At 60.1% G+C, this 25,995-nt stretch overlaps 1 protein-coding gene across 1 annotated transcript in view; it reads left to right on the top strand.

Annotated features, from left to right (window-relative positions):
- The first annotated feature begins 6,224 nt into the window (after positions 1-6,224).
- CARD11 (caspase recruitment domain family member 11) overlaps positions 6,225-25,995 on the top strand; it is a 31,330-nt gene continuing 11,559 nt past the window's right edge. The window contains exons 1-12 of the mRNA XM_058680748.1: positions 6,225-6,435; positions 11,272-11,409; positions 12,157-12,482; positions 15,081-15,260; positions 16,130-16,282; positions 16,533-16,658; positions 17,816-18,013; positions 20,662-20,838; positions 21,320-21,371; positions 23,103-23,185; positions 24,019-24,119; positions 24,855-24,907. Coding sequence (XP_058536731.1) covers positions 6,237-6,435; positions 11,272-11,409; positions 12,157-12,482; positions 15,081-15,260; positions 16,130-16,282; positions 16,533-16,658; positions 17,816-18,013; positions 20,662-20,838; positions 21,320-21,371; positions 23,103-23,185; positions 24,019-24,119; positions 24,855-24,907 — 1,786 coding nt within the window. The 5' untranslated portion in view covers positions 6,225-6,236. The remainder of the gene's footprint in view (positions 6,436-11,271; positions 11,410-12,156; positions 12,483-15,080; positions 15,261-16,129; positions 16,283-16,532; positions 16,659-17,815; positions 18,014-20,661; positions 20,839-21,319; positions 21,372-23,102; positions 23,186-24,018; positions 24,120-24,854; positions 24,908-25,995) is intronic.

Genomic DNA, 25,995 nt, shown 5'->3' on the forward strand with positions numbered 1-25,995 from the left:
CACAGATGTAGGGTCCCCAGGACTGAGGCCATCTCTGCTGCTTTTCCAGGCATATTAGCAGGGAACTGGATTGGAAGTGGAACAGCCAAGATCACCCGTGTGTGGTCAGGCATCCCTGAGAGCAGGCCTACGTGCTACACCTAGCACTGGCCACGGGCCCAGGGACGTGTTGCTGACCTGCCTGGGGGCAGGACACTGGATGTGGTCAGAGGGCTCGTCCTGGTGCCAACTGCCATGCTAACTGGTGTGGCCTTTAGAATGGCAGAAAGATAGATATGGGGTCTCTACTACTCTGAACTTGGCTCTCATCTTTATTAACTTTTTTTTTAAAATCTCCAAGCTGTTCAAGTAATCCCTGGATACACACATCTTTCATAAAATACTGAAATAGTGTAAAGCATAAACCCCTGAACTCACTGTTCTTCTCATATGTAAACACTGCAGTCCAATCCTTTGAAATCTCTCTCACACACACACACACACCCCTACGTGGTGAAGTCCTACTCTGTGCTGGCTCTGATTCCACGCCACACACAGGTTCATCGGAAAATTAGGTTAAAAATGAGTTTATTTTGGTGCAAACAAAATCTGAATTTCATAAGTAGTTTTTTTTTCCATAATGCACATTTTCTGTGAACATTTTGAAAGCCTTTTGTATATGTCCTAAAACTTGCTTGCTTGTCAAAGTGTCTCTGGAGATTTTCATGTCCCTGTTTCTGGTAGGAAAGGATCAGGAACAGCCACTAACAGGCACTTGGGTTGTTGCCTTTGTTTTCCTGTTAGAAACAGTTCCAAGTGTCCCAGCTGAGGAACTGGGGCAAGTTGAATGTACCCAGTAACAGGCGAATAGATGAGTAGACCCCATTCATAACATGGAAAAATATGGAACAGTTTGAAAATGAATGGTCCAATCAAATGACAGAATGTCAGGTTGAATTTTTTTCAAAGATTCATTATATTTTTATTTGAAAGGCAGAGAGAGAGAAATCTTCCATCCTCTGGTTTATTTTCCAAATGGCCACAGTGGTAGAAACTAAGCCAGCTTCTTCCAGGTCTCCCATGTGGGTGCAGGGTCCCAAGGACTTGAGCCGTCCTCTCCTGCTTTCCCAGGCCACAGCAGGGAGCTGGATTGAAAGTAGAGCAGCTGGGATGGCGCCAACATCCCATACGGGCGGAGGCTTTGCCTACTGTGCCACAGCACCGGCCCTAGATAAGCATTTTTGAAATCACCCGTGTGCTATCTATGGTAGACATACTTTAAATTCAAAGGCTGCAGACATCAAGCGTAAAAGAACAGGCCACACGTAACAGGTTTGACTGCCACTTACAATGCCCACACCCCTTGTGAGAGCACCAGGGTGGCTCCTGGCTGCTCTGCTGCCAAGCCGGCTCCCTGCTGACATGCCTGGGACGGTGGGGAGGCTCCGGGTCCATGGCCCCTGCACGCACGTGCCTGGCCTCAGCCGGCTCTGCGCTGGCTGTTGCAGCCGTTGGAGGGGTGAGGTTGCAGATGGAAGATCACCCTCTCTGTCTCCTCTCCTCTCTCTGTCACTCTGCCTTTTAAATTAATTAACCTTTAAAAGTAAGAGGACAGGAAGATATTCCTTGACAACAAGTGTAAGAAAACTCCAGTAGCCATCCTAATACCAGGCAAATCGCTTTTTAAAATATTGCTAGACTGAAGAGCAACGCTTCATGATAGCAAAAGGGTCACTCCACTCAGGGAATGTGACAGTTCCAGGGATATGCACCTGCCAGAGCCCACAGACACTCAGACCGGCAAGACAGCTCAGCAGTCCCAGGAACTGCACTCACCTGTTTGTAGCAGGCCACGTGCAAAACCCCTCCCACGGAACACAGTAACGGATTTTCCCAACACACATGACTTATGCTCCAGGAAAGTGTTTGTACTAAGCCACAAACACGCCTCTCTCCGACCTTGGAGGGATTGCAGTGACATGAACTATATTTTCTAACCTAAATATCAATAAAGTAGAAATTTAGGGAATTCATAAGCAGTATGGAGAAATGGCACACCGTGCTCCTAAACAACCAGTGAGTCAAAGAGAAAAACATCTGAGTGTGTGTACACACATGTACACAGACCGACAAGGTGTACACACACGTACACAGACCGGCAAGGTGTACACACATGTACATAGACCGACAAGGTGTACACACATGTACACAGACCGGCAAGGTGTACACACATGTACATAGACCGACAAGGTGTACACACATGTACACAGACCGGCAAGGTGTACACGCACGTACATAGACCGGCAAGGTGTACACACACGTACACAGACCGGCAAGGTGTACACACATGTACATAGACCGGCAAGGTGTACACACATGTACATAGACCGACAAGGTGTACACACATGTACACAGACCGACAAGGTGTACACACATGTACAAAGACCAGCAAGGTGTACACACATGTACACAGACCGGCAAGGTGTACACACATGTACATAGACCGACAAGGTGTACACACATGTACACAGACCGGCAAGGTGTACACGCACGTACATAGACCGGCAAGGTGTACACACACGTACACAGACCGGCAAGGTGTACACACATGTACATAGACCGGCAAGGTGTACACACATGTACATAGACCGACAAGGTGTACACACATGTACACAGACCGACAAGGTGTACACACATGTACAAAGACCAGCAAGGTGTACACACATGTACATAGACCGGCAAGGTGTACACACATGTACATAGACCGACAAGGTGTACACGCACGTACACAGACCGGCAAGGTGTACACGCACGTACGTAGACCGACAAGGTGTACATGCATGTACACAGACCAGCAAGGTGTACACGCACGTACATAGACCAGCAAGGTGTACACGCACGTACACAGACCGACAAGGTGTACACGCACGTACGTAGACCGACAAGGTGTACACGCACGTACATAGACCGGCAAGGTGTACACGCATGTACACAGACCAGCAAGGTGTACACGCACGTACATAGACCAGCAAGGTGTACACGCACGTACACAGACCGACAAGGTGTACACGCACGTACGTAGACCGACAAGGTGTACACACACGTACACAGACCGACAAGGTGTACACACACGTACATAGACCAGCAAGGTGTACACACATGTACACAGACCGACAAGGTGTACACGCACGTACGTAGAGCGGCGAGCAGAAGCCAGCAGCATGCTGGGAGCGGTATGCGCAGGGGGCCGGACTGCTCGCCGTCGGACGATCAGCGTGCTGTATGTCAACAGAACAGAAACAAAGCCACATAATCAGTTCAACAAATAAAACTTTTTAAAACTTTTTGACCAAGTCAGATTCTTCACGCAACAGAGCAGGAATGAAAGGAAACCCTCAGCCTGGCACGGCGTGTCCTGCAGTGAGACTTTCAGAAAGGGGGTGCCTTCCCCTCTAAGACAGGAACAAAACACAGCTTCACTTGCCGAGCTTCTGTTGGGCGAGAAAGGAAAGACCAGACGAGCCCTCAGTGATTTTAGCAACATGGCAGAATACAGGAGCCACGTGCAAAGACCATTTCCGTAGTCGTACCCTGGCAGTGAGCCTCCCATCAGAGTCGTGAGAGGGCCAGGTGTTAGGGACACCGCAGAGGAAGCTGCCCGGGGGACGCCCGCATCCCATGCGGGCACTGGCCTCAGTCCTGGCCACTCTGCGGCTCAGACCCAGCTTCTTGCTAACGCTCCTGGGAAAGCGGTCAGGATGGCCCCACAACTTGGGCCCCACCGCCCATGTGGGAGCTCAGAGGGAATGCCAGGGTCTGCATGTTGGCCTGGCCTTGCCCCAACTCTTGCAGGCTTTCGGGGAGTGATCCAGTGGATGGCTGGCTCTGTCCGTCTCTGCCATTCTGTCGTCCCAGTAAGTATGTGTACAAATACACAGGACTAAGTGTGTACGCTGAGAGCTACAAAACACGGCTGACATAACTGGGAAGCCATCCCGTATTCATGGACCTGAAAGCAAGATCCTTAGCTGAGCTCTGCACATCAGTCTACACATTTAATGAAGGTCAGAATGCCAGTTGCTTTTCTGCAGGAGGGGACAGATTAATCAAAAACTCATGAAATCGTGAAAAGCAGCTATGGCCGTCTTGAAAAGAAGCCAGGCTGGAGGCCCTGGACTTTGAGACGTCTAAGCCCTCCTCCAGCCTCCTAGTCGGTGAGCTGCTGTGCTGCTGACATGAGCACAGTGTCCAAAGGGCGGAGCTGGGAGCCCAAAGCGTGCTTTCTGTACGATCAGCTGGCTTTCAGGGAGCATGCCAAGACTGAGACAAGTAGGCATTCACACACAGAAGAATGCAGTTAGCTGGGCGCTGTCACCCTGCAGACTAGATGCAGTTAGCTGGGTGCTGTCACCCTGCAGACTAGATGCAGTTAGCTGGGTGCTGTCACCCTGCAGACTAGATGCAGTTAGCTGGGTGCTGTCACCCTGCAGACTAGATGCAGTTAGCTGGGTGCTGTGTGACCCTGCAGCACACAGATGCAACGCATAGGCCTGAACATAAGAACAATACAACTCTGAGACAAAAGCGCAGTTGCATCCCGTTGAGTGTTGAGTGGGACAAGCAAGCAGCGATACACGTTGCTACAAGGACGCGAGCAGAGGCTCCCTGGGAGGAGATCCCTGCGAGTTACACTCTGCGGGAGGGATGTGGATCCAGAAAGCGCGAGGAAGTCCTGAGCTCAACAAGAACAAGACTGAAAACCGGAGGATTGAAAGAGAGGATTTCTTCCAAGATGTCCAGTAAGCTTATGAAAAGTTGTGATTAGTCGTTAGGAAAAAAAAAAAAACAGACAAGCCACAGTGAGCCCCGTCACGCCCATGGGGTGGCTCTCATCTCAACCAGACAGACAACACCAAGTGTTGGCAAGAAACTAGGACCCTCCTGCATCGCTGCTGGGAGTGTGAAATGGTGCAGCTGCTATGAAAGAGTTGGCAATTCCTCAAAATGCTGAACGGACAAGTAGCATATGGCTTCAGGAATTCCACTCCGGAGAGCATGCTGCCCGCAAAATCATGTCCAGGGCCCAGCGCTGTAGCCTAGTGGCCCAAGTCCTCGCCTTGAACAAGCCAGGATCCCATATGGGTGCCGGTTCTAATCCCAGAAGCCCTGCTTCCCATCCAGCTCCCTGCCTGTGGCCTGGGAAGGCATTCGAGGACAGCCCAAAGCCTTGGGACCCTGCACCTGTGTGGGAGACCCAGAAGAAGCTCCTGGCTCCTGGCTTTGGATTGGCTGAGCTCCAGTCATTGCAGCCACTTAGGGAGTGAACCAGCAGTCTGAAGATCTTCCTCTCTGTTTCTCCTTCTCTCTGTAAATCTGAATTTCGAATAAGAATAAATAAATCTTTTTTTTAAAAAAATCAGTAAGTGGACACATGCTTTGACATGATCAAACCGCAAGATCTGGTTATGTTAAACCGTGTCTTAGGATTCTGTGTGTCCACATTAGGTCTGTGGAGCCAGAACGTAGCTTGACGGAGGACCTGAGAGGGACCACCCACGGGTGTGGGGTTTCTTTTTTTTAAGGACAGAAATATTCTGCAGTAATCCTGGGCAGCGGCGATAACTGTTCCACCCCTCCGGTGGATTTTAAAGATGGGATTACGCATCGTTTAATTGGTATTCTCATGATCTGTGAAGTGTTCAGAGGGGGAAGAAAAGAGACCTACAGTGTGGCACGATTTATGCTAAATTTTACTGCAAAAAACCCCTAACGTGTTGTCTTGAGAAAGATACCTTCATATTCTCAGTATTATTAAAAGCACAGACGACCAAGGCTCCCTGCCAGGGCACGGCCTCCCTCAGTCCCCTGTAGGTAAGCCTCGAGTCCTCCGTGGGTAATGGTGAACGCTCACACAGGTTGGATCTTAGCCCCTTCCTTCCTGAACAGTAAAATCCACTCTGACCTTTTCCTGCTGGGCTGTTAGGAGAGACAGAGCGAGCCCCATTCACTGGCTCACTCCCCAGATGCCCACGACGGCTTGGGCTGGCCAGGCACTCAGTCCCGCTCTCCCGTGTGGGTTACTCAAACCACTAACTGCCTCCCGGGACCTGCGCTTGCAGAGGTCAGGCCTGGGAATGCAACCACCCGGGCCCTGTGTTGCCAGCACCCGCTCCACAGTGCAGCTGGACAGCGCCCTCCAGGCAGTGAGGCTCCCTGCACTAACCTGCTGCGGTTTGTGTCCCGTAGGAGGGCCCGAGATGGATGACTACATGGAGACGCTGAAGGATGAGGACGACGCCTTGTGGGAGAATGTGGAATGCAACCGGCACATGCTGAGTCGCTACATCAACCCGGCCAAGCTTACCCCCTACCTGCGGCAGTGCAAAGTCATCGACGAGCAAGATGAGGACGAAGTGCTTAGTGCGCCCATGCTGCCTTCCAAGATCAACCGGGCAGGTGGGCAGGGGAGCCCGGAGGGCAGCTGGGGAGCCCGGAGGGCAGGTGTGCAGGGGAGCCCCGAGGGCAGCTGGGGAGCCCAGAGGGCAGCTGGGCTCAGGAGACCGGAGGGCAGGTGGGCTGGGGAGACCGGAGGGCAGCTGGGCTCAGGAGACCGGAGGGCAGCTGGACTGGGGAGACTAGAGGGCAGCTGGACTGGGGAGACCGGAGGGCAGGTGGGCTGGGGAGACCGGAGGGCAGCTGGGCTCAGGAGACTGGAGGGCAGCTGGGCTTGGGAGACCGGAGAACAGGTGGGCTGGGGAGACTAGAGGGCAGGTGGGCCCGGGAGACTGGAGGGGGAGCCTGGAGGGCAGGTGTGCAGGGGAGCCCCGAGGGCAGCTGGGGAGCCCAGAGGACAGCTGGGCTCAGGAGACCGGAGGGCAGCTGGGCTGGGGAGACAGGAGGGCAGCTGGTTTCGGGAGACCGGAGGGCAGCTGGGCTCAGGAGACCGGAGGGCAGGTGGGCTGGGGAGACCGGAGGGCAGCTGGACTGGGGAGACCGGAGGGCAGCTGGGCTCAGGAGACCGGAGGGCAGCTGGGCTGGGGAGACAGGAGGGCAGGTGGGCTGGGGAGACAGGAGGGCAGGTGGGCTCAGGAGACCGGAGGGCAGGTGGGCTGGGGAGACCGGAGGGCAGGTGGGCTGGGGAGACCGGAGAGCAGCTGGGCTCAGGAGACTGGAGGGCAGCTGGACTGGGGAGACAGGAGGGCAGCTGGACTGGGGAGACCGGAGGGCAGCTGGGCTCAGGAGACCGGAGGGCAGGTGGGCTGGGGAGACCGCAGGGCAGCTGCACTGGGGAGACCGGAGGGCAGCTGGGCTCGGGAGACCGGAGGGCAGGTGGGCTGGGGAGACAGGAGGGCAGGTGGGCTGGGGAGACAGGAGGGCAGGTGGGCTGGGGAGACCGGAGGGCAGGTGGGCTGGGGAGACCGGAGGGCAGCTGGGTTCAGGAGACCAGAGGGCAGCTGGGCTCAGGAGACCGGAGAACAGGTGGGCTGGGGAGACTAGAGGGCAGCTGGACTGGGGAGACTGGAGGGCAGCTGGGCTCAGGAGACCGGAGGGCAGGTGGGCTGGGGAGACCGGAGGGCAGCTGCACTGGGGAGACCGGAGGGCAGCTGGGCTCAGGAGACCGGAGGGCAGGTGGGCTGGGGAGACAGGAGGGCAGGTGGGCTGGGGAGACCGGAGGGCAGGTGGGCTGGGGAGACTGGAGGGCAGCTGGGCTCAGGAGACCGGAGGGCAGGTGGGCTCAGGAGACCGGAGAACAGGTGGGCTGGGGAGACTAGAGGGCAGCTGGACTGGGGAGACTGGACGGGGAGCCTGGAGGGCAGGTGTGGGGGATATTGGAAGGCAGCTGGGCTTGGGAGCTTGGAGGGCAGCTGGTTTCGGGAGCCCGGAGGGCGAGTGGGTCGCCCCAGGCAGCAGGACCAGCCTGAGGGCTCTTGGGGTCACTCGGGGCTCATCTAACTGGCGCCCCTGAGCACACATCAGAGATGTGTGAACGTGGGGTGTCTTTGTTGCGTCTCCTGATGAGCCTGACCTGAAGTTTAGCCCTAGCACCCGTCATGTCTGCTGTGGTCAGGAATTTCCACGACTTCTTTCACAGAATGGCAGCCTCCTCACGCCGGGCAAGGCTGCGGCCCACCTTGGGTCTTCCTTGAAGTGCCCGGCAGCCGGGGAACCTTGTTAATTCCACGTCAGTGAAGGCGGGTCTCTCGCCCATTGCAAATTCCCGTGTTTTCCTTGGGATCTGGTGGATTCTGTCTGATCAGCAGTCCCTTTTCTAGGATCTGGGGGCAAGCTCCGTTGGGAAACTGGCATTAGTTTTATGAATGTTACGTGTGTGTCTACAGTTATGAAGTGCTCCAGGAAGCTTGTGGAAATGCAATTAGCAGACCGCGCTGCTTGCCTAGAGCAGGGAGGGACCACAGGAAACACCTGGAAACCACACAGCACGAATGCCAGTGCACGGATCCCAGGAAATGTCTGCGTCCAGATTAGCATCTCTTGGCGCCCTTTCTGCACGGCTCTGAGTGCCCACGCACACATTTGCTTGCTTGGCTCTGCCTCCTCGTGCAGGCACTGGGTCACAGGCAAAATGTGCTTCCCAAGGGTCACCACCCCAAAGCCCCGGCCCGTGTCCCACAGCCTGACTGGGGACCCGACGCACACACGCTGACATTCAGACACAGCCTGTCTTCCCGCTGAGCTGGAACATTACTTGAAAATCCTCCACAGGGTGCTCCAGGCAGCCCCACCCAGCACTCGGGGTGACACCAGTTGAAGCCAGGAGCCCGGAACTCCATCTGGGTGTCCCATGCCGGCGGAAGGGGCCTAAGCACCTGGGTCAGCTTTTGCCGCTTCCCGGGCACATGATCCGAGAGCTAGATTGGAAGTGGAGCAGCCAGAACCCCAGCCAGGGCTCGTATGACATGTGGGCACTGTAGGAGTCAGCTTACCCTGCAGATAATCTTCATAAAAAGAAACTCAGATTACTGACACTCGCAATTCAGGTTACAGTGTTCTAGACCACGCAGCGACTGCAACCAGCAGGAGCTCAGGGCCCCCCCCACCCGCCCTTCCAAGCTCCTCCCCGCCCTCCCAAGCTCCTCCCCGCCTGTCTCTGCTCCGCCCTTCCAAGCTCCTCCCCGCCCTTCCAAGCTCCTCCCCACCTGTCTCTGCTCCGCCCTTCCAAGCTCCTCCCCGCCCTTCCAAGCTCCTCTCCGCCCTCCCAAGCTCCTCCCCGCCTGTCTCTGCTCCGCCCTTCCAAGCTCCTCCCCGCCCTCCCAAGCTCCTCCCCGCCTGTCTCTGCTCCGCCCTTCCAAGCTCCTCCCCGCCCTTCCAAGCTCCTCCCCGCCCTCCCAAGCTCCTCCCCACCTGTCTCTGCTCCGCCCTTCCAAGCTCCTCCCCGCCCTCCCAAGCTCCTCCCCACCTGTCTCTGCTCCGCCCTTCCAAGCTCCTCCCCGCCCTTCCAAGCTCCTCCCCACCCTCCCAAGCTCCTCCCCGCCTGTCTCTGCTCCGCCCTTCCAAGCTCCTCCCCGCCCTTCCAAGCTCCTCCCCACCCTCCCAAGCTCCTCCCCGCCTGTCTCTTCTCCGCCCTTCCAAGCTCCTCCCCGCCCTCCCAAGCTCCTCCCCGCCTGTCTCTGCTCCGCCCTTCCAAGCTCCTCCCCACCTGTCTCTGCTCCGCCCTTCCAAGCTCCTCCCCGCCCTTCCAAGCTCCTCCCCGCCCTCCCAAGCTCCTCCCCACCTGCCTCTGCTCCGCCCTTCCAAGCTCCTCCCCGCCCTTCCAAGCTCCTCCCCGCCCTCCCAAGCTCCTCCCCGCCTGTCTCTGCTCCGCCCTTCCAAGCTCCTCCCCGCCCTCCCAAGCTCCTCCCCGCCTGTCTCTGCTCCGCCCTTCCAAGCTCCTCCCCGCCCTTCCAAGCTCCTCCCCGCCCTCCCAAGCTCCTCCCCACCTGTCTCTGCTCCGCCCTTCCAAGCTCCTCCCCACCCTCCCAAGCTCCTCCCCACCTGTCTCTGCTCCGCCCTTCCAAGCTCCTCCCCGCCCTTCCAAGCTCCTCCCCGCCCTCCCAAGCTCCTCCCCGCCTGTCTCTGCTCCGCCCTTCCAAGCTCCTCCCCGCCCTCCCAAGCTCCTCCCCACCTGTCTCTGCTCCGCCCTTCCAAGCTCCTCCCCGCCCTCCCAAGCTCCTCCCCACCTGTCTCTGCTCCGCCCTTCCAAGCTCCTCCCCGCCCTTCCAAGCTCCTCCCCACCCTCCCAAGCTCCTCCCCGCCTGTCTCTGCTCCGCCCTTCCAAGCTCCTCCCCGCCCTTCCAAGCTCCTCCCCACCCTCCCAAGCTCCTCCCCGCCTGTCTCTGCTCCGCCCTTCCAAGCTCCTCCCCGCCCTTCCAAGCTCCTCCCCACCCGTCTCTGCTCCGCCCTTCCAAGCTCCTCCCCGCCCTTCCAAGCTCCTCCCCGCCCTCCCAAGCTCCTCCCCGCCTGTCTCTGCTCCGCCCTTCCAAGCTCCTCCCCGCCCTTCCAAGCTCCTCCCCGCCCTCCCAAGCTCCTCCCCACCTGTCTCTGCTCCGCCCTTCCAAGCTCCTCCCCGCCCTCCCAAGCTCCTCCCCACCTGTCTCTGCTCCGCCCTTCCAAGCTCCTCCCCGCCCTTCCAAGCTCCTCCCCACCCTCCCAAGCTCCTCCCCGCCTGTCTCTGCTCCACCCTTCCAAGCTCCTCCCCGCCCTTCCAAGCTCCTCCCCACCCTCCCAAGCTCCTCCCCGCCTGTCTCTGCTCCGCCCTTCCAAGCTCCTCCCCGCCCTCCCAAGCTCCTCCCCACCTGTCTCTGCTCCGCCCTTCCAAGCTCCTCCCCGCCCTTCCAAGCTCCTCCCCACCCTCCCAAGCTCCTCCCCGCCTGTCTCTGCTCCGCCCTCCCAAGCCCTCCCCGCCTGTCTCTGCTCCATCGCAGAACGCCATGTCATCGTGTAACGGTCGCTGTGCTGGCAGCGTCCATCCATCACGGTCAAGCTGGTGCCCGTGCAGTGCATTGACCCCTTCTGTTGGGGAGCGCTGTCAAAGAGCTGGCTCCCTGTGGCTGCAGTCCCCATGCTCCTGGTTTTCTCAGCTTGTTAGGAAAGGCACGGGGCACGCCCTGAATCGCTGCTGAGGGCTGGCGCTCCTGCACGCCTCAGACTTCAGGACGCGGCCGGGGGTGGGAGGTGGGGGTGGGGTTCTCAGGTGTGATGCAACGGGGCGTACAGGCCTAGGGTGAGACCAGAGTGGAGCCTCGCTCCCCTCCAGGTCTGCCTTCTCTCACCGAGTGTCCTGGCCCTCCCCAGGCCGGCTGTTGGACATTCTCCACACCAAGGGCCAGAGGGGTTATGTGGTCTTCTTGGAGAGCCTGGAATTCTACTACCCAGAACTGTACAAACTGGTGACTGGGAAGGAGCCTACCCGCAGATTCTCCACCATTGTGGGTGAGTGGCGTGGCTGTGGAAGCACCCAGAGCCTCGTAGGAGCGGGTGTGTGTGTCCCACAGGGCGACCCTTCTAGAGCTGTGTCTGTGGCGTGGAGGACTTTGGGGCTGCCAGTCCCCGCGGCTTGCTGTGTCTACTGTGGGGATTAGGACCTGCTCATGAGTGTCCGTGAGGCATCCCTGGGGATACTGGGTGGCCTGACCTTGCCCTTGCCCTGCCTACTGTCGTGCCAGAGCCCCGTGGGCACCTGGGCTTCTTCATCTGCCTTCCTGTCCACTGTGGAATTCATTTTCTCCCTCCCCAGCCCCACCACCTCAGTGCATCCATTGCAAACCTGCCAGAGCCACCTCCCTCCTCCCAGGCCACCCCCGCTGCTGCAGCCCCTCAGGGGTGCCTCCCTCCTCGCTGTAGAGACCCAGCGTCCTGAGGCTCCCACACGCTCCAGTCCCCGCGGACACCCTTCTGCGATCGGCCACCTGGCTTCTCTCAGTCTGCTCTGCTCCCTGAGCTTTGACAGTGCAGCCCGCCTTCCCAGGAGCGCCCTGCTCTCGCAGTCTCCTGCTGTATGTGTGTCATCGCTTCATGCTCCTTAACCTGTCTGTCCTGCTAGACCCTAAGCTCTGCCGAGACCCAGCTGTCCGGCTCACACCCCACACCCAGTGCCCAGTGTGAAGTGTTGGCAAGTGAATGAGTGAGAAAGTGCGCCGCCAGGGCCGGTCGGAGGTCTGAGCGGCGCCCCGTCCGCAGTGGAGGAGGGCCACGAGGGCCTCACGCACTTCCTGATGAACGAGGTAATCAAGCTTCAGCAGCAGATGAAGGCCAAGGACCTGCAGCGCTGCGAGCTGCTGGCCAAGTCGCGGCAGCTGGAGGACGAGAAGAAGCAGCTGGCGCTCCTGCGAGTGGAGCTGCTCACCTTCCAGGAGCGTTACTACAAGATGAAGGAGGAGCGGGACGGCTACAACGACGAGCTGGTCAAGGTCAAGGACGACAACTACAACCTGGCCATGCGCTACGCCCAGCTCAGTGAGGAGAAGAACATGGCGGTGATGCGCAGCCGGGACCTTCAGCTCGAGGTGAGCGGCTCCGGGCGGGGACTCCCGGGCGAGCGAGTGGGCAAGGCTGGGGTGGGGCACCGGGGACCCGTTCGCCATTTGCCCCTCCACCCCGCCACTAGATCCACTGTGCGCGTGTGCAGATAAGCCCAGACCCAGCAGGCTGAGCAAAGTCTAGACTCGCTCTGTGCATGTGCAGGCAGGAGTGTGCGGACCGACACCAGCAAGATGAGAGGAGGTCCAACACCCGGGGTCCTCTCCTGTGACAGTGAGGGAAATGATGGCAGAGGTGAAGCTGGTGCACATTGTGTGCAGGACCCCTGCGGAGGGTCTCCCTTGTCCACGCAGCTCAGCACGGTGCCTGTCACCGTGGCTGTCAGTGGTGTGTGCGGGCCTGACCCCTGCGGAGGGTCTCCCTTGTCCACTCAGCTTAGCACGGTGCCTGTCAGTGGTGTGTGCGGGCCTGACCCCTGGGGAGGGTCTCCCTTGTCAGCTCAGCACGGTGGCATGAGGGAGCTGACCTCTTGGACAGGGAGCGGGAAGGGCAACCAGCACCCTTCATCCCGCCTCTCCCTGAGCACCATGGCCACCAGGCTCTTGCCCAAGGATGTGGACTCAAGATGAAGGCTCCCACGATCAAGCTTGCATTGTCTTCAGAAACCCAGACTCGAGCAAGGGCTGAAGGAGGGGGAGACAGCGAGGGGCGGCCTTGAGCAGGCTGGTCGGGAGCCGTGGGCAGGGGCTCACTGGGCAGGACAGCCAGCAGGGCTAGAGCTGAGTGAGCAGATGGCATGAACGGAGGCAGGCAGGCTGGCCAGGGTCCGGACGAGAGGCCTGCTAAGAACGTTGGAATTGATTCTGGTTATAATGGGAAGCCACTGCAGGACTGAGAGCTGGAGAGTCACAACCGATTTATGGCTTAGAAGGATCACTCTGGCTGCTGGGTGGAAAATAGACTCTCGGAATATTTATGAAGCACCTGCCATGTGTAAGGCTTTGTACTAAACACTGCAGGGGACAGAGATAAATAAGTCACTCACAATTTAGTGGAGCAGACGGATCCGTCAGCCGTCCACGAGAATTCGGGCGAGTTGAGTCGGTGGCACAGTGGACAGTCGAGTGTTAAGGACTTGAGTGCCCAAGGTTGGTGTTTAGCTTAGTGGTTAGAACAGCGGGGACAGCCACCTCCCATATTGGAGCGCCTGGACTCCAGTCCCAGCCCACTCTGGATTCCTTCCCGCTGTCGTAGCAGGCAGCAGGGGATGGTTCAACTTCATTGGGTCCCTGCCATCCCAGAGAAGGACCCTTATTGAGCTCCAAGCTCCGAAGCATGGCAGGCACGAAGCATCTGCCTCCCCCTCCTTCCCTCTTGCTCTCTGTATTCAATTCCTTCATTACCTCATTTTAAATAGAGCATGGGCTTTTGAGTCCTGCAGGTTTGGGATCCAGTTCTGCCTTCTGGCTGTACCATTTGTCTGGCATTGGGCTGTGGGCCCTCATTTGTGAGGTGTTGTTCTCAACATGCCAGGGCCTGGCCTCTGTGAGTCACTGCATGGATGTCTTTGGCAGTGGACGGCCTGGTAAACCCTCTGCGGTACCAGCCTTCCATGCCATGCGTGTGGGACCGGAGATCTGAGCCTGCACGGGATGCGGAGGACTTGTCATGGGGGAGTTGGTTTCTGGTCTGGCTTGCCCAGTTTGGGGAAATGTTGACCCGTGGCAGGGCCCTTCCTGGCTCTCCCTCCACTTCTGCTGTTGCCTCCCTGTAGTGACCAGATGTGTTCAGAACTCACAGCACCCCGCCCAACTGAGTTCCTGGGGCATTTTTCAGCTTGTGCCACTTCTGGTGTGTCTTTTTATGCATGGACTCGGGCCTTCGGGGTGTGGCAGCAAGCCTTTGCTTGCCAGTGCAGCCACCCTCTGTCTGCCAAAGTATCCAGGACTGGTCTCTCCATGGGCCTTCATCTCACCTGTGCTTCCCCACCCCTTGAGTGCCACCCTGGCTATACAGGTCTTGAGCGCATCTCGTGTGTGTGTGTGTGTGTGTGTGTGTGTGGCGGGGGGCGTTTGTGTGGGTGTGTGTTGGGGGAGGGGAGCGGCTTACCAAGGCCGGGTGGCAAGGAGAAGCAGCCGGGCACCATCACGAAGGACCAGACATCTGCTGCAGCCCCCAGGTCTGCGCAGCTCTCACGAGGGACAGCTGAGGACAGCAGGAAGCCGCTTTCGGGCCACGAGCCCAGGGGACCGCAGGCTAGCCAGGTGGGCTCCGTTGGTTGTTGGCAAAGGTGTCTGTGCAAATCTCAAACGAAACCCAAGAGGACAAATCCTGCGCCAGAGGTTCCTTCCCTGGCCCCTCCTAGCCTCTTTGATGGCCCCAGGACCCTCCGAGGGGCAGCAGCCTGGACAGCCTGGGCGTCTGCTGTCCTCACCCACAGCAGCTCCACCCGCAAGAGCCCCGAGGGAAGGGTGCGAGGCAGGCAGCCCGTTAGAGCCAGTCCAGATTGCCAGTGCCAACCCCACGAGCAAGCGGTGCTTTTGTTTCCATGAGGCAGCAAGCTGAGGGCACGGTGGGACGGGGTGAGGCCAGCCCCGTGCCCCAGCCGCACCCTGGGCTTTCAGATCGATCAGTTGAAGCACCGGTTGAACAAGATGGAGGAGGAGTGCAAGCTGGAGAGGAATCAGTCGCTGAAGCTCAAGAACGACATTGAGAATCGGCCCAAGAAGGAGCAGGTGCTGGAGCTGGAGCGGGAGAATGAGATGCTCAAGACCAAGATCCAGGAGCTGCAGTCCATCATTCAGGTGAGGGCGGGCTGCACACGGGGGAGGGCGCACGCGGGGGAGGGCGCACGCGGGGGAGGGGGCGCACGCGGGGGAGAGGGCGCACGCGGGGGAGAGGGCGCACGCGGGGGAGGGCGCACACTACAGACAATGCACGCAGGAGAGGGCGCATGCAGGGGAGCGTGCACACGGGGGAGGGCGCACGCGGGGGAGGGCACACATGGGGGAGGGCACACATGGGGGAGGGCGCACGCAGGGGAGGGCGGGCTGCACACAGGGGAGGGCACACGCAGGGATTAAGCCAAAGGCAGCTTGTATGCAAAGCCAAGGGAGCAGTGTTGGAGTTTGGGGTGCAGACGCATGTGTCCAGGGCCATAGCTTCCTTCAAAGGGGAATCAATGTTCCCGCCCTGTAAGCAGGGAGCGGGCTTCTTGGAAATTCCCTTACGCTGAAAGATTCCAGCAGCCTTGCCTTCTAAATCTGCGGTTTCTTCCGACCTTGCGTGCCCTCTAGCATTCACCAGCGTCCTGTGGGTCCAGAGGAGGCGGTGGCCAAGGAGTAGAGTTCCACACATATGTGTCTGCAGAGATAGAAAGCTATGTTTCCCCCACACACATGCTCCCAGTCACTGCCCAGGATGGGCTGCGAGCTGGGGATGAACCCTGTGCCCTCAGAGCCAATGATGCCTGTTTGGGGAGAGGCATCTGGAAGCCAACCAGTCTTCCTTTTGTTGTCACCTGTGCGAATCCAGCAATGCAGCCGCTGCCTCTCTGGGCTCTGATAAGGGCTGGGGTCTGTCGCTGGCTCTTCCGTCTCCCACCCTTCTGGGGCCGGCTTGCTCCAGCCCCTCCCCACCCCTTGCTCCTAAGCCCTCCTGCACACCCATCCAGGCCGGGAAGCGCAGCCTGCCAGACTCCGACAAGGCCATCCTGGACATACTGGAGCATGACCGGAAGGAGGCCCTGGAAGACCGGCAGGAGCTGGTCAGCAAGATCTACAACCTGCAGGAGGAGGTCCGCCAGGCCGAGGAGCTGCGAGACAAGGTGGGAGCCCCCAGCGCTGTGCAGGGCAGCCTTGCCCTGGCAGGACCCCGGCCCTCCGGTGCCCCCAGGCACGATCCACCAGCTGCACACATGTGCCCCTCCCTCAGGCAGCTGGCTCTCAGAAGGGCAGGCTGTGTCCTGATCCTGTCCCAGGAACAGACAAGCCCGCTGCAGCAGCCGGCCGAGCTGGGAAGCGGCTTGCCCTGTGTGTTGGTAGTCACGCGCCCTGGTGTCCCTCTGTCGCCCGCAGTACCTGGAGGAGAAGGAAGACCTGGAACTCAAGTGCTCGACCCTGGGGAAGGACTGTGAAATGTACAAGCACCGCATGAACACAGTCATGCTGCAGCTGGAGGAGGTGGAGCGGGAGCGGGACCAGGTACACAGCCCCCGGGAAGTCCGGGAGCCCTCGGGTCCAGCAGTGTGACCAGAACACCATCGCTGGTGACGTGGGTCTACAGCCCCAGCACTGAATTCCATCCCAGAAGTCTGCCAGAACTAACAGTGTGCTGGGCCCTAACAGCTCAAACTCACGTCACAGAGCCTGATTCCCCCCAACCCCGTGCCAGGCCCCCAGTTTGGCTGGCTCCACTGGCTGCCTCAGTGTCCACATGTAACATGAGCATAATTACAGCAGGCATGACTTCCCAGGGATGCTTCAAGAGGCCAAGGGACAGAGACAGGCAGACTAAACCTCATCAAATGCCCGCAAGAGCCAGGAGCCAGGACCTCCACCTGGGTCTCCCACATGGGGGCAGAGGCCGGGACCTCCACCTGGGTCTCCCACATGGGGGCAGGGGCCAGGACCTCCACCTGGGTCTCCACTCTGGGGGCAGGGGCCAGGACCTCCACCTGGGTCTCCCACATGGGGGCAGAGGCCGGGACCTCCACCTGGGTCTCCCACATGGGGGCAGAGGCCGGGACCTCCACCTGGGTCTCCCACATGGGGGCAGGGGCCAGGACCTCCACCTGGGTCTCCACTTTGGGGGCAGGGGCCAGGACCTCCACCTGGGTCTCCACTTTGGGGGCAGGGGCCAGGACCTCCACCTGGGTCTCCCACATGGGGGCAGAGGCCAGGACCTCCACCTGGGTCTCCACTTTGGGGGCAGGGGCCAGGACCTCCACCTGGGTCTCCCACATGGGGGCAGAGGCCGGGACCTCCACCTGGGTCTCCCACATGGGGGCAGAGGCCGGGACCTCCACCTGGGTCTCCCACTTGGAGGACAGGGACCTAGTCACCTGAGTCACCATCTGCTGCCTCAAAGATGAGCATCAGCTGGAAGTTAGAACAGGAGGTGAAGCCAGGACTGGAACCCAGGCCTTCCACTCTGGGCAACAGGTGTCCCAGCCCCCACATCAGAGCTCTCAGCACACTGCGTGGCGGGCTGCACAGGCTGCCTGAGGGAGACAAGCCTGGGAGCTGGGTCAGGAAGCCAGCAGCAGCCACTGGGGCTGACAGCAGGGTGGGTGGGAGGTGACGGCGTCTCCGGGTTTGGGGTGAGCACCCAGGCAGACCTAGCCCTGCTTCGCCCACAGGCCTTCCATTCCCGCGACGAAGCGCAGACCCAGTACTCCCAGTGCCTGATCGAGAAGGACAAGTACAGGAAGCAGATCCGCGAGCTCGAGGAGAAGAATGACGAGATGAGGATCGAGATGGTGCGGCGGGAAGCCTGCATCGTGAACCTGGAGAGCAAGCTGCGACGTCTCTCCAAGGACAGCGGCACCCTCGACCAGGTGGGCCCGCCTGCCCCGCTCGCCCACCGGCTGCAGCTGGGCAGTGCTGGGGAGACTTGGAAAATGCAGGGTCAGGTCCTGCCCTGGCCACATTCTCCCGGGGCCTGCGGCCAGCTTCACGTCCATCAGTCACCCACAGCCAGCAGTCGCCTCCCTGAGCCTCCCCCGGCTGCTCCCGCTGCAGCTGCTAGGGCTCAGGTGTAAACACCAGCTTACGGCAGTGTGAGGATGTGTCCTGGCGGGGCCTGGGGGTGAACACCGGTTTACAGACGTGTCCTGGTGCGGTCCCAGGTGTTCAGAGATGAACAAAGCCACCAGCAAGGTCCTGCTCTGTTCTCTGCTGCTGGCGGAGACCCGGGGATGGATTCCGTAGTCCAACTGGGGCGTCTCAGCAGCCGTGGGCCCAGCAGGTGCCATGTAGCAGCACAGGTACCCACACACCAGTCCTGTGGGGCAGGTGCCCACAGGACCTTCAGCAAGGCACTTTCCTGAGGCCTCAGCTTGCAGCTGGCATGAGCATGGCGGTGCTCAGGATGCAGTACCACTGACGACGGGGAGGTACAAGGCTGAGTCCCAGGTGAGGGAGCCACAGGAACAGGCTCCCAGCACTCCCACCGGCCTCAGGCCACCCACCCAGCCCACCTCCCGCCTTGCCCTGACTGTGCCTTCCCCTCACACTCCTTCAGGGAGGCCCCACTGATGCCCAGCGCGGGAACTCGGCCCTGTGGGATAGGCTCTTCCCAGCTGTTTCCAATGCCCCACAGAGCTGCGGGTCCGGGGCAGATCCCAGCACTATCTGCCTGATCCGTGCGACATTCATGCAGCAGCCCCCAGATCTGTGAGGTGAGGCTGTGGCCTCATGGACACTTAGTCTGTGGTGGGCACTGATAGTGGGTACGCGGGGCTCCAGCCAACACACGAAGGTGCTGTGTGGCCAGGGTTCCACCTCCTGCCCTGGCCTTCTGGTACAGGGACATCACCAAGCTTGAGAAAGACAACTCAGTCTTGGTGCAAAGCGCATGGCTGGTTCACGAGGATCCGGTGAGGTCATGGCCACTCGTGGCTGGTTCACGAGGATCCGGTGAGGTCGTGGCCACTCGTGGCTGATTCACAAGGATCCGGTGAGGTCGTGGCCACTCGTGGCTGGTTCACGAGGATCCGGTGAGGTCGTGGCTGGTTCACGAGGATCGGGTGAGGTCGTGGCCACTCGTGGCTGGTTCACGAGGATCCGGTGAGGTCGTGGCCATTCGTGGCTGGTTCACAAGGATCGGGTGAGGTCGTGGCCACTCGTGACTGATTCACAAGGATCCGGTGAGGTCGTGGCCACTCGTGGCTGGTTCACAAGGATCCGGTGAGGTCGTGGCTGGTTCACAAGGATCTGGTGAGGTCGTGGCTGGTTCACGAGGATCGGGTAAGGTCATGGCCACTCGTGGCTGGTTCACGAGGATCGGGTGAGGTCGTGGCCACTCGTGGCTGGTTCACAAGGATCCAGTGAGGTCATGGCTGGTTCATGAGGATCCGGTGAGGTCGTGGCCACTCGTGGCTGGTTCACTAGGATCTGGTGAGGTCATGGCTGGTTCATGAGGATCTGGTGAGGTCATGGCTGGTTCACGAGGATCCGGTGAGGTCATGGCTGGTTCACGAGGATCGGGTGAGGTTGTGGCCACTCGTGGCTGGTTCACGAGGATCTGGTGAGGTCATGGCTGGTTCATGAGGATCGGGTGAGGTCGTGGCCACTCGTGGCTGATTCACGAGGATTCAGTGAGGTCGTGGCCACTCGTGGCTGGTTCACTAGGATCCGGTGAGGTCATGGCTGGTTCACGAGGATCGGGTGAGGTTGTGGCCACTCGTGGCTGGTTCACGAGGATCTGGTGAGGTCATGGCTGGTTCACGAGGATCGGGTGAGGTCGTGGCCACTCGTGGCTGATTCACGAGGATTCAGTGAGGTCGTGGCCACTCATGGCTGGTTCACTAGGATCCGGTGAGGTCATGGCTGGTTCACGAGGATCCGGTGAGGTCATGGCTGGTTCACGAGGATTCAGTGAGGTCATGGCTGGTTCATGAGGATCTGGTGAGGTCGTGGCCACTCGTGACTGGTTCATGAGGATCCGGTGAGGTCGTGGCTGGTTCACGAGGATTGGGTGAGGTCGTGGCCACTCGTGGATGGTTCACAAGGATCCGGTGAGGTCATGGCTGGTTCACAGGGATCCGGTGAGATCGTGGCCACTCGTGGCTGGTTCACGAGGATTCAGTGAGGTTATGGCTGGTTCACGAGGATCTGGTGAGGTCATGGCTGGTTCACAAGGATCTGGTGAGGTCGTGGCCACTCGTGGCTGGTTCATGAGGATCGGGTGAGGTCGTGGCCGCGGTGTCAGGGTTGTTCTTGGCACTGATGTCTGTGGTGCTTGCTGCGTTTCTGGCTTAAGCACAGCCCTGGAAGTTGGACACGCACTGCTGGGCTGTCACATGTAGGGGCGAGGCAGTGGGGAGCAGCTTCTCCAATGGAGCAAGGCGGTGAGAGCCGCCACAGGCTCACAGCCAGGCAGGCTGGCCTGTGGGGAGCGCTGTAGAGCCAGAGAGACTGGCCAGTGACAGGGTCAGCTGCCACCTGCTTGTCAGCTGCGTCACCAGAGGCCATGTCTCTGCAGAGTCTGCCCAGGAACCTGCCAGCCACCATCATCTCCCAGAACTTTGGGGATGGCAGCCCCAGAACCAACGGGCAGGAGGCTGACGATTCTTCCACCTCGGAGGAGTCACCCGAGGACAGCAAGTACTTCCTGCCGTACCACCCACCCCGGCGCAGGATGAACCTGAAGGGCATCCAGGTACCCGACCACACAGGGGCAGGCAGCCTGGGACCCTGCCGCCGGGCCTTTGCACACGCATGTTCTCACCGATGCCCTCTTCGTGTCCGTGTGATCAGACAGGGGACATGAAATGCTCACTTTCCAACACTCCCATCCCATGCCTATCATGTGTTTGTTCGGCAACATGTCCCATGCCATCCCTTCCGCTCTGCCAAGAGCCACCTCGTATGCATCACCCCCCGTGGTTTGTCTGCACACAGCTACGGGATCCAGGCCCAGGGAGGCGACCACGTCTTGTTATCACATTAGGGAGCTGGGCAAGACCGTGTATGTGTTGGCCCAGGAGCTGGGGAGCTGTGTGTGTGTGTGTGTGTGTGTGTGTGTGTGCGCGCGCGCCAGCCCAGGACAAGGGCCTGCTGGGCTCACCCCCAGCCCCCCGCCATGCCAAGGGCTTCCTCTGATCCCTGTCCTTGGCCGTGGACCCTCCCCTGTCTTCCAGCTGCAGAGGGCCAAATCACCCATCAGCTTGAAACGTGCGACGGATTTTCAAGGTGAGCCAGAGCCTGCCTCCTGCTCGCTCATTCGTCTGTCGCTCTCTTCATGGCCCATCTGCTGCCCCACCCACCACAGCGACCCCTCTGCTGGAGACCCTGGGCTCAGCCCTGGGGTCCCACAGTGGGCGTGGGGTCAGGGGGCGGTCCAGCCATATGGTGATCTGCATTGCATACCCCGGGACATCCCTGTGGCTCCCCATTCTGAGCTCCGCCCTTCCCCAGGGGTCTGCCCAGAGCCTGCAGCTGGCCCTCACCCTCTGGCTCAGCAGCCGGAGGACTCCTTCACCTCCCAGGGGGCCACATGCCTATGAGCGTTGTCCTAAGCCCCTGTATTCTTCCCCCACTTCTTATCCTGGGGTGGTGGCAAGGCAGCAAGGGCTAACCCAGGTGAACAGTGCCGGTGCGCTGGAAGCAGTAGCAGGAAGTCACCTGAGAGCTCAGGCCTGAGGCCGGCCCAGGGGAAGGAGCCCTTGAGCTAGGGTCGGAGAAGTCTGTTGAACAGGGTGCATTGGAAGTGGGCAAGGCAAGGGCAGAGTCTGGCCCAGGAGGACTCGGCAACCCAGAGAGGAGCCCACGGAAGGGAGGAGGGGTGCCGGGGGCTGCTCGGCCAGCGGTGGGAATGATGCCTGCCTGGAGCCCTCCCTCCAGATGCCTACTTGGGGGTGGCTGGGACAGTAAGAAGTCCGCCTGTGACTTTGGGCTGTTCTCCGGGGGCCCAGAGATGGGTGTTTAGTCCAGCTCCCTCAAGGCTGCAGCCTCACCTTCTAGACCAGAGGGCATGGTGCTGGAGCAGCCAAGATGTGTGTCAGGCAAGGAGGGGCGGGTCTGCTGGAACCAACGGGCCACCTGACACTGCACCAGGCCTTGCTGGGCTGCCTACCTGAGGTGCCAGAAACCCGTGGCAGTGCTGTATAAGGTCTTCCCCTTGAAGTACCCACATATGTGCACACATACACTGGTACACTTGGCATGTGGAGGGCAACCAAGGTGAGCCACCAGGCTACCAGCTGAGGGGGAAGAGGGCTGTGCCCAAGCCACCAGAAAGCCCCTGTGAGGAGGTACTGAGGGGGGCGGTGCTAGACTTGCCCCCATTTGCTCCCCTGGGGCCAGCCCTGAGTGGCAGGTGCAGATGATGGGCCAGTTCCTGTTCCCCTAAGGCTTGTTCTTCCTGTTGCCGCAGTAGGACTGTCAGTCAGGGACCCCCTTGTATCTTCAGACGGGTGCATTCAGGCTCCCTGGGGGTCGCCCGGCTTGGTCACACTCCCCCACCCTCCTACACGCTTGGTCACACTCCCCCACCCTCCTACACGCTTGGTCACACTCCCCCACCCTCCTACACGCTTGGTCACACTCCCCCACCCTCCTACACGCTTGGGCACACTCCCTCACCCTCCTACACGCTTGGTCACACTCCCCCACCCTCCTACACGCTTGGTCACACTCCCCCACCCTCCTACACACACCCCGAGACTGCAGTTTGGTGGGGAGATAGGCAGAGGAGGTCTTACAGATTCTCCCTGGAGCTAATTGGGGGTGCTGAACCCCCAGGCAGAGAGGAGCCTCCAGCACCCTTGCTGGAAGGGGCTGGGCTCTAACCTCGCAGGGACACCCTGTGCTCCATGGCCAGGGTCCCTCAATTTCCTTCTCTCTCCCCCGGTTCCCTCCAACCTCTACACCCCCACCCTGCCCTGCCCTGCCCTGCCCTGCCCTGCCCTGGCTCAGGAGTAGCCAAGGGGCTTGAGGAGGACAGCACGGATGCCAGCCCCAGCTCCTCACGGTCTCTGGCCATCACCAGCTCCTTCACCAAGATGGTACGTGCCCCGGGGACCTGGCCGGCACCTGTGAGCGGCAGCATTCACCGTCCCCCTCCCCCTGTGGCAAGACGCTTCTTTAAAGCTGTTTGGGGGGCTCACCTTGTCTTTACACCTTCTCACTTCCTGAACACTTGGTGGGAGGAGATGGTCCCTGAGGGGCTGCAGCTGTGGCACAGACGGCTGCGAATCCTCCCGCAATTCATCAGCCCCAGGTGGTCTTGGCAGCAAGACAGCAGCTGCAGGGAGTCACGGGCACACTACAGAGCTGAGGTCCAGGGACCCCTCCCCTGACCCAGCACCTGCCCACTCCTGGGCTCCAGCCAAGCTGGACAGAGCCAGGCCGGGTCCTAGCCCCCAGGGTCGGTATCAACAGGCCCAGGATCAGTAACTGCCCCCAAGGGGACGCCCTAGTGGGTGTGTGGGCTCAGCTTCCCAGAGCTTTCCGAGGGAGGCAAGGCTTTCACAGAAGCCAAACAACAGCTCTGGGTGGCAAAGCCCCAGGCTCCTCTGCCAGCCACCCTCACCAAGAGCTAGCAGGCCTGCCCCAGAGGCCGCCTCTCCGCTGTGCTGTGCTGGGGTCTCTGCTTCCCCATCCCTGCCCTCCCCCTATGCTGGGGACCTGAAGCTCAGCCAGCTGGGCCGGAGCCTGGGCCCGTGCCCCCTGGCACCATCCCTGGGACCAGCTGTGTGACCAGATGAGCTCCAAGCTCGGTGGGAGGCAGCATCGGCGCCAGGCTGACCCCAGTCCACTGTGTGCACACAGTCCGTGCTGCCGGGGCCTGGGGTCAGAGCCTGGCTCCCATGACGTTCCCACGCATCCATGTTTGCAGCAGCCCCACCGAAGCCGGAGCAGCATCATGTCCATCACGGCTGAGCCCCCAGGGAACGACTCCATCGTCAGGCGCTACAAGGAAGACGCACCTCACCGTAGGTGGGTGGCAGGCAGAGGCCCATCCCAGCCATGGACCAACCAAACTACCCTGGCAGTCCTGGGAACCACCTGTGCAGAGAAGGCAGTGGGGCCCCTCAGCAGTCACAGGCCAGGGCTTGGCCCCAGGCTGCCCAGGAGGCTGGCTCCTGGGACCCACGGCCCCAGCTCTTGGCTGTCCCTGCCTGAAAGCGAGAGGTCAGTAAGCATCTTGCTCATGCCCTCCCCGCATGCTCCTCCCCACCAGTTCTCACTCAACCAGTAAGGACACAGTTGAGGTGCACCTGGCATTAGCTGGGTACTGAATGCATCGGGTGCAAAGATGGGTTGTGGAGTGCCTTCTGGAAGTTCTGAGACCAGGCAGTGTCCCTGGTCCTGCAGGCCCTGGTTTAGACTGTTGGAGCCCACGCTTCCCCAGTGGGTCCAGAGTAAAGCTGCAGGGTGAGCAAGAGAGGCCTGTCCTGCCTAAGTCCAGCTGCAGGCCCCCGGCTCCACAGTCTTCCTGCATAGCCTGCTTTGCTCCAGCCAGTATGGTGAGGCACACAGGGCCGACAGAGGGCCCGTGAACCTGCACCCCTCACCCCTGCTCTGCTGTCAGGGTCCCACCGTCTCTCCTCTGCCCACCCACCTGCAGTGCTCCTGCCCACACTCAGCTGGAACACTCCAGAAACTTCCCTGCCCTCGCCCGCCTGCACAGGCATCCACACGACGCCTCCCCGTCCCGTTTATGTCTTGCAGCACAGTTGAAGAAGACAACGAGAGTGGCGGCTTTGATGCCTTAGACCTGGACGGTATGTAGCTGTCCGCGAGCTGTCGCAGGCACCGTGGCCACACAGGTGCTGTGTAGTGGGAGCAGGGCCACCTCATACACACCTCTGACCTCGAACCTCCAGCAGAACCTCCCCAGGAAGGAAGAGTGCCCATAGTAGGTCCTCGGGAAATGTGTGGTACCTGAACTCCGTGGGCGGTGCCAGGAGCCACCCTGGGTGCTGGAACAGAGGTCGGAATCGAGTCTGGGTTTTCTATTGTTTCTGTCTGAGGGCTACAGCGTGCCCCCATCCCAGACACCTGCAGCAGTGTGGCCGAAGCCAGGAGCCGGGAATCCAGCGCAGGCATTCTGCTTGGGTGGCTGGCCCTATAAGCCTGAGCCATCACTCCCTGCACCCCAGGGTTTGTGTTGGCAGAAAGAGTCAGGAACCCGTGCACATGTGGGCTGCAGAGCGACCTGCACAGTCACAGGGGCAGGGCTGGCACCAAGGGAGAGGCACATATCACGCTGTGCTGGAGGTGGGCAGTCAGAGGCAGGCACTGGAGGACACTGGGGCCACCGCAGAAGGGAGGGAGGGCCCTAGGGTTGGGTGACCTATTGGCCCGGATGGGCAGCACACGAGGTCAGGGATGAGAGCAGAGTACAAGTGGGGCACCAGCCGAGAAGGCAGGGGATGCAGGTGTCCCGTGGGCAGCCGCTGTGGAGCGACGGCTGTGGGCCTCGGGCCAGAGGGACACGGGAGGAGTGGCCAGCCTCGGGTCAGGGACAGCAGCCCCTCAGACCTGGGCTCCCCAGCCCTGAGCCGTGGGAGGCCAGCAGGTGCTAACTGGGTGGTTGGTGGGAGCACAGCTTCTGAAGGCAGGAGAATTAGGGAGTGCTTTTGAAGGCTGGGAACAGACTCCTGGGCAGGTGTCCAAAGGCTTTCTGCAGCGTCAGGAAAAGCTGAGTAGAGAAGCCTTTGTCAGAGCCACCCGCCGGATCCCTAGGCATGTAGGGGGCACCTTGCCCTAGGGTGCTTGGCATCCAGCTGGGTAGGGAGTGGGTAAGCAGGACAGAGCCCCCGTATTGGGCCTACCTCTCTTCCTGCCTTGTTCTATTCCCACAACCATT

This window comes from Ochotona princeps, chromosome 24 (genome assembly GCF_030435755.1).
Source record: "Ochotona princeps isolate mOchPri1 chromosome 24, mOchPri1.hap1, whole genome shotgun sequence".
Taxonomy (NCBI): domain Eukaryota; kingdom Metazoa; phylum Chordata; class Mammalia; order Lagomorpha; family Ochotonidae; genus Ochotona; species Ochotona princeps.